Source organism: Geospiza fortis, unplaced genomic scaffold, assembly GCF_000277835.1.
Source record: "Geospiza fortis unplaced genomic scaffold, GeoFor_1.0 scaffold46, whole genome shotgun sequence".
Classification (NCBI taxonomy): domain Eukaryota; kingdom Metazoa; phylum Chordata; class Aves; order Passeriformes; family Thraupidae; genus Geospiza; species Geospiza fortis.
Genome location: NW_005054586.1, coordinates 41,842 through 49,316, shown reverse-complemented (window position 1 = coordinate 49,316; position 7,475 = coordinate 41,842). Strand labels below are relative to the sequence as shown.

Below are 7,475 nucleotides of genomic sequence, written 5' to 3'. Positions count from 1 at the left end.
TTCAGCCCAGCGTGAAGGTGGAAAAGATTCAGGATGCCCTGAACATGGCCAGGGAGGGGCAAGGCAGGAGGTGGCAGCGGCGCTGTCCCTGTAACCCCAGGCAGGGACCGCGGTTCTCCGGCCCCCTCCAGTGGCTACAGGATCCAGCCTTTCCCAAATCCAGAGCCACCCTGCTCCTTTTTGGGCTGCAGGTGGATCCACCTGCTCTCAGGTCTGATGCTGCTGCTGTCCCAAACCATTTTGACCCAGGGAAAAGCCAACAGGCACTGCTGGGCACTTCTGGAAGTGGCATTTTGTCCCCTCTGTTGTGTCCTGCCACAGTTTTCTTCACTGGAAGAGGAAGGGCTAAAAAGGTGCTGTAACTCAAGTTGGGGTAAAAAGGGCTTTACTTGACTCCAGGGATTGAAAAATGAGAAACAAACAAACAAACAAAGCTCCAAAACCAACCAAAAAACCACTTCAACCCAACAGATGCCTTTTCCCCACCCTTTGCAAAATGAGCAGGAAATTCTATTTGCATCCCAGCTACCAGCATCCCATACCCTGGAAATCCTCCCCTAGCAACAAAAACAAGAAAACCAATGTGAAAAGACAGCTTTGGAGCTGCTTGGCTGATTCCAGACCTGGTTTGGTTCTTCAAGCATTTTCCAAATCTTCTTATCCTGTCCCATTCAAGCTTCCAGCAAGGCCAGGCCACACACACTTTATATATACGGCACAAATATAATGGGCACTTTTTCAATGGATGGGATGTACACTGCAGGAATGTTTAATTTCCCACCCACAGCTTCACAAAACTCAATTTTTACTCTGAGCATGCCCCATGGACAACAATGGGAAAAAGAACACCTGTTCAAAATGGATTGCTTTGCTGCATAGGAGGGAATGGTGAAGTCCAAGCTAAGGCAAAAAGAAATGCTGTTTATATAGTGTGAAAGGACAGAAAGGTAGGAATTATTGAGATTTCTTACTGGAAGACTATTGTTCACTGGGTTTAAAAGGACAGGGTAAGGCACAGGATGCAGGGTTTTGCCCTATAGGACAGGACAATGAAGTCTTTGAATATCCTGAATCTATTTCAAGAGTATTATCTCTCTACAGTGAAAATTCCAAATTCTCTGTGTATTAAACCAGCTGAGCAAAGCTGGGTTTGAGTAGCCACAGCAACCCATCTCCACAGGGACTTCACTCCAATAGAATCCTGTGCACTTACAGCTTAATTTCATGTGAGTTGTGCCCAGGTTGGACTCATTCCAGGCCCTCAAGCCAAAGGTTTGGCTATTTCCAGAGGCAAAGTCCCTCAGTGAAGATGGAAGCTGGAGGGATGATGCAGGCACTCCAAAGCCTCGATTCTGCACATCTCCAAGCCACTGATGAACCTCAGGCTGCTTTGCTGCTGCTGGGCTGGGAGAACCATTCTTAGACCTGGAGAGATCCACGCTCAGAGGAATCCTTTGGATGGGATCTCTAATTAACATTGTCACAGGCTCAGCTTCAATCACAGCCCAGACTTACATCAAGCACTGGGTTGAGTCCATTCTCTCAATTTCTTTGGGCCACCCTCTGGCATTCCCACTGAGGAATATCAGCTCATTCACTGCAGCTCATTCCAGGTGGAACCACCACCCAGAGAGGGGCTGAGCACAGGAACAGGGAATGGTCCCAGCCCCAAGGCTGCCCGAGCTCCAGGAGCATTTGGACAATGCCCTCAGGGGTGCACAGGGTGGGATTGTCGGGCTGTCTGTGCAGGGACAGGAGCTGGACTGGATGATCCTTGTGGGTCCTTCCAGCTCTCCCCACATCCATCCTGTCACCTTCACCCCAACTGGGGGTCAAATTTACAAACCAACTAAAAATCCTCAGGGAAAAGCCAACCCCAAAAGCTGCTCCTGTGGCACTGTCTCAAGCCAGCCCATCTCATTTTCTGCCTCCCCACACTGGAGCTCAGGAGCACAGTGAGCTCCTGCAAACCATTATGGATCCCCCAGCCAGGTGCCAAGAGGCTTTACAACCTGTTTGCATCTCCCAGGCATGTTCACACCTCTATAAAGCCAGTGCACAACTCGCTGCCAGCGCTGGAAAACCAAAACCAGCTGCAGGCCTGGGAAGGGAACGGTGCAGAACTGCCCCTCCTCACCTGCCCACAGCTCCACTCCACTGCACCTCGCCTGGAGAAGGTCTGGAAACATCCTCTGCTTTGGTTGGCTTTTCCCTTTATTTATGCCTCTGGGAAAAGAATATTTTGGAACCAATGTTGAGGCCTATGGGGTAAACCCATAGGGTTCAGGAACAGGGCTTGGAGCAACTTGGGATAGTGGAAGGTGTCCCTGCCCATGACCTAGGTGAGATTTAAGGTCTCTTCCAACCCAAACCAAGCTGGGATTCTCTGATCTTTAAGGTCACATGTGGAAAATTACCTTTGCCAGTTGGAAGAGCATGGGAAGAAGAGCTAGCAAAGAAAAATCATTCAAAAAAATAAACTTGTAACACAGTGACTTTACTTGAATCAGAAAAGTTAAAGCAAGTACCAATTATCACCTGAGATTTTCCCCAAGATCCTAAGGCATCATCATCTCTATCCTTCAACAATTCCTCTGCATTGAGGACAGCACTGGCTGACCCTGAGACCCCAACAAAAGGCGGCTGACTTCCTGCAGAATGATTCTGCTGGGAGTTTGTGGCATGAAGAGCCACTGGAAGTGAAAGGAGCCCAGGCTGCTAGATGCAACACTGTGATTAGAAGCAAAAAATATCCCAACTCCTCAAAAAAACCCCACCTTTTTGTACCTTTTCCATGATGCAAACAAAACAGACCTGTTATGTGGATCTGTGCGGGTTTTCTCTGGTCTTACCATGAGATATGGAGTAAAATGTAGGTAGGAACTTCTGGTTTTATATGCTGTGATGGGACAAATAGTAAAGTAGGGACACTTTCCCCACACAGAAATGCCACAGAGACCCCAGGTGTGTGTGTGTGTGTGACACAGATCAGTAACAGAGGTTACACATTTGCCAACAGCCACAGGATATATTGTATTTGCTCCAGCAACACCCACACACGTTTAGCAGCCTCTCCCCAAGGAGATAAGACACTGAATCACTGCACCCTAAATCTGGAGGAGAAAAAAAAAAATCCACAGGAGCAGGGAATTATGTGCACTCCGTGAGGGAAAAAGAGGCAGGATTGGCACCTGGCTCTGTCAGGGCACTCATTTACCAAGTCAAACTGTCCCCAAAAGCAGCCAGCCGCCCTTTAACTGTGCTCATGGAGTAAAAATTGTTTAATGGGGTCTGGGATGGGAAGGCTGTGGATCAGATCCAGGCGGGATTTGCCAAGGGTTCTCCGCACTGCTATGCGGCACAGAGACAAGAGGCTCCGGGCGCGGCCTGCAAGGGAAAACACAGGGAAGCATTACTGTGGAAACAGAGAGGGAGAACAGCAACACGGAGGCAGGGAGGGAGAGCTGAGCGTGCACAAATCCTGCCCCGTGAGGAGGTCAAAGCTCCTGGGGTTTGGAGCAGATTTCCAACTGCATGGGCAGGCTGGAAGGGCTTGAGACCATGGAGGCCATCGCAGCAGGACCTGAGGGAGTGGCTGGAGCCGTGCCAGGGTGGGTTTAGGTTGGATTTTAGGAAAAGGTTCTTCCTCCAGAGGCTGCTGGGCACTGCCAGGCTCTCCAGGGAATGGGCACAGCCTCAAGAGCTCCAGGAGTGTTTGGACAATGCTCTCAGGGTGGGATTGTTGGGGGGTCTGTGCAGGGCTGAATGATCCCTGTGGATCCCTTCCAACTCCACTGTTCTATTTGGATCATTTTAAAATTATGTCAACAGCACTGATGGCCAGCTCAGGCCTTTTCCCAACTTTCTTTTGAGGCCTTCCTTTGAGTCCATGGAGAGCTCTTCCAGCACAGGGACAAGAGGATGGAGGTGCTCATGTTGATTCAGGAACTGGACCTCCATGGCATCACTCCATTATCCCATATGCTCCACCTGAGGAGTCCCATTTGCCTCCTAAACCCAGGCCTAATGGAACTCCAGCTTATGTGAACCTCCCTCCTCAGAACCCCAGGCAGGTTTGAAAACCAGGCCCATGCAAAGCTGAGTAATCTGGGGATGCCAATTGTATCCCACAGTCTGAATCCCTTTGAAATTCTCTGGAGTTCAAGAGGGAAACTCCACTTGCACCTCTGGTGCCAAGCTGTGGCCTTCACCGGGTGGATTTCCAAGGTGCTGCACTTTTCCCCATCTTTTTTCACCTCCATCTGAGCTTCCTCCTGCCCCTTTTTACCACAGTTTGTGGCTCTCCTTCCCAAAGAGTCTGTCCAGATTAAACTCCCTCCTGGATCCAGAGCTCAGGGTCACACAGGAGCAGCTGGGACACACCTGTGTGGCTCTGGAGAACTGGTGATCCAGAGCTCCAAAACCCAGCTCAGATAGGACCCCTATACCTTGGAAAAGGCAATGGAAAAGAGCTGGGAGAGGTGAAAAAGGTGCAGTAACAGAGGTTGGGCTGCTGAAGGACTCGAGGGGACAACAAGGAAAAAAGGTACAAAATGCAACAGGGGAAAAAGGAGAGGAGAAGTCATTAATGCTTTGTTTGCCAGCTTGTTAGACCCCACTATCTACTTGCTGAAGGCCCTTGAAGCGAGGACACCAACACCCACCCCGACAGCTCACACAACCCCTCCAAAGCGCCCTCCAGCACCCACAACCCCACTCACCCCTCGCCTCTTTGAACACCTCCAGCGCCTCGGCGTTCACCTTGACCCTGCCCGTGGCCTCGAGCCCCAGGGCCTCCACCTTGACGAGGTTGAGATCGGCCCCGAAGTCGACGAGCAGGCGCACGAAGGCGGGCTCGCAGCCGTGCCGCAGCACGGCGTCCAGCACGCACACGGGCGAGCCCCGCGAGAAGCCCTGCACGTTGATGGGCCCGCAGCAGTTGAAATCCGGGTCGGCTCCCGCCTGGAGCAGCAGGCGGAAGCAGGGCAGGTTGTGGTAGGCAGCGCTGATGTACAGGGGACACACCACCAGCGTGGTGAGCGGCCGCAGCGCCTGCCCCGGCCCGCGCGACGCCGGCTGGTGGTTCACGTCCACGTCCGCGCCGTACCTGCGCCAGGGAGAGAAGGTTGGGAATGGCAAGGGATGAGGCTGGACACGTGTGGAGAGAGAACCTCTGGAACCCACCCATCCCCTCGGAAAGGGACATGGGCGTGCTGGTTGATAGCTGGTTGAACATAAGCCAGCAGTGTGCCTTGGTGGCCAAAAAGACCAATGGCTGCTGCCTGCACTAGCTTGCCCTTCTGGTGGATTGGGTTTGCATGGCCAGGTTCTGGTGGTGGGAGGGTACAGGGGTGGTATTTTCAGAAGTTTCCCCCTTGAGAAGGAGGGAAGGTGGTTTTGAAGATCGATTCCACTTCTCATTACCCTGCTCTGATTTTGTGTGGCCAGCAGGAGCAGGGAGGTCATCCTGCCCCTGTCCTGGGCACTGGTGAGGTCACACCTCGAGTGCTGTGTCCCCTCAGTTTGGGAAGGATGTCGAGAAGGTTGAGCACATCCAGAGCAGGGCAATAAGGCTGGTGAGGGGTGGGAACACAAACCCTGTGAGGAACATTTGAAGGAACTGGGGCTGTTTAGCCTGGAGAAGAGGAGGCTCAGAGGTGACCTTATCACTCTCTACACCTTCCTGAAGGGAGGTTGCAGACAGGTGGGGTCGGTCTCCTCCACCAGGCAGCACTGACAGAGCCAGAGGACACAGTCTCCAGCTACCTCAGGGAAGGCACAGGTTGGATATGAGGAAAATATTGTTCACCCAAAGAATAATAAAGTACTGGGATGCTCTTCCCAGGGAGGTGGTAGAATCACCATCTCTGGATGTGTTTAAAAAAAGCCTGGGCATGGCACTTGGTGCTATAGTCTAGGTGAGGTGTTAGGGCACAGGTTGGACTCGATGATTTTAGAGGTCTCTTCCAACCTCTGTGATTATTCTGCGATCCCTACCCTCAGATGGGCCTGGCAGCACTTCTGAGTGGGGACAACACAGTGGGATCTCCCAGAAGCAAAGATGTTTCCCTGCCCACAAAAGCCTGGGATTTGGAGAGAGAAGGAACAGCAACATCCTTGCCCTCCTGATGGATGTGGTATGCATGGTCAGGTTTTGGTGGTGGGAGGGTACAGGGGCGGTATTTTCAGAAGCTTCCCCCATGTTGCCTCCCCATTGAGAAGGAGGGAAGGGTGGGGGAAGGTGTTTTTTAAGATTGATTCCACTTCTCATTACCCTGCTCTGTTTTTATTAGGGATAAATTAAGCTGATAGCCCTGAGTTTAGTCTGTTTTGCCTGTGATGGTATTTAGTGAGTGATCTCTCCCCTTGCTTATCTCCCCCACTTCTTATCTCTCCCATTCCTTATCTCGACCCAGGAACTTTTAGCTGTATTTTCTCTCCTCTCGTGCCTTGGCACCAGGGATGGCTCAGCCCCGAGCCAGCACCACGTAATGCTGGATGCTAATGAGCTGCCTGGGGAGCAGGGATGTTTCCAGATGACTCCACTGAAGAGGGATGCTGAAATAACTTCCCTACCAGGACAAAACGTGCCAAAAAAGCAACACAGGCGCTCGATCCCAAACAGCAGGGAAATGGAAACAGGAACCTGCACTCCACAGTGAAACATCCATGACAAACCCCTGCTCCTGAAGGAGCTGGAGGGGCTGGAATCTACTGGGGATTCCCTCAGACAGTAATTCCACGTCCCTCTCATGCAGCTTGGATGGGAAGAAGGAGGAAGACAGCACAGTCCCTAAGGAGTAGCTGGTTTTAATCCAAAGCCCTGTCCATTCTACCCATAGAGGGAAAGAAAGTTCCTTCACCCACCAGTCTCCCTCCCCAGATTGCAAACTGAGCACTCAGAGAACCAGGTTTTTCCTAGACAGCATGATATTCCTTTCAGAATTTCATAAAACTAAGGAAAATACCTGGGGACAAATCCTACCTCAAAGCAGGCACAGTTCTCGCTGAAACAAGCGGGGACTGCTCCCCATCTGACAAATATTTAACCAAATCCTGCAGCTCTGAGCATGGCAAGAGTCTCATTCCAACTAAGCACACCCAGAACAAGGGCTGAGAGACTCCTCTAAGAGCTGCAAATGGCACAAAGTGTATTCTTCCCCTTGAAATCAGATTACACAAGCATTTGGGCAGCATTATCTGTGCTGCTCTGGGACTTCCACAGAGCTGTTTAAAGGCCACTGCCTCCTGAGCAGACAGCAGATCCGCCTCCATTTCAGTCCCTTCTTCCCCCATTATTACCATCAAAATTCTCAGTGGAAGCCCTCAATCCAAAGCAAACCCCCAAATTCCACTTTTAGCAGGGTCAGGCACGCACCTGAGGGATGGGGGTGATCTGGCAGCTCTCTTTTCCCCAGTTTTAGCCTGGCAAAAGGATCCTCTCAGGTAGCAGTGGATCCCACCACAGCACGATC

The 7,475-nt window shown here is 51.5% G+C and overlaps 1 protein-coding gene across 1 annotated transcript in view; it reads right to left on the bottom strand.

Moving 5' to 3' along the window:
* Positions 1 to 2,476: 2,476 nt before the first annotated feature.
* Positions 2,477 to 7,475, bottom strand: part of ASB1 (ankyrin repeat and SOCS box containing 1) — an 8,586-nt gene continuing 3,587 nt past the window's right edge. The window contains 2 exon segments of the mRNA XM_031064403.1: positions 2,477 to 3,387; positions 4,722 to 5,107. Of these exon segments, the coding sequence (XP_030920263.1) occupies positions 3,254 to 3,387; positions 4,722 to 5,107 (520 nt within the window). The 3' untranslated portion in view covers positions 2,477 to 3,253.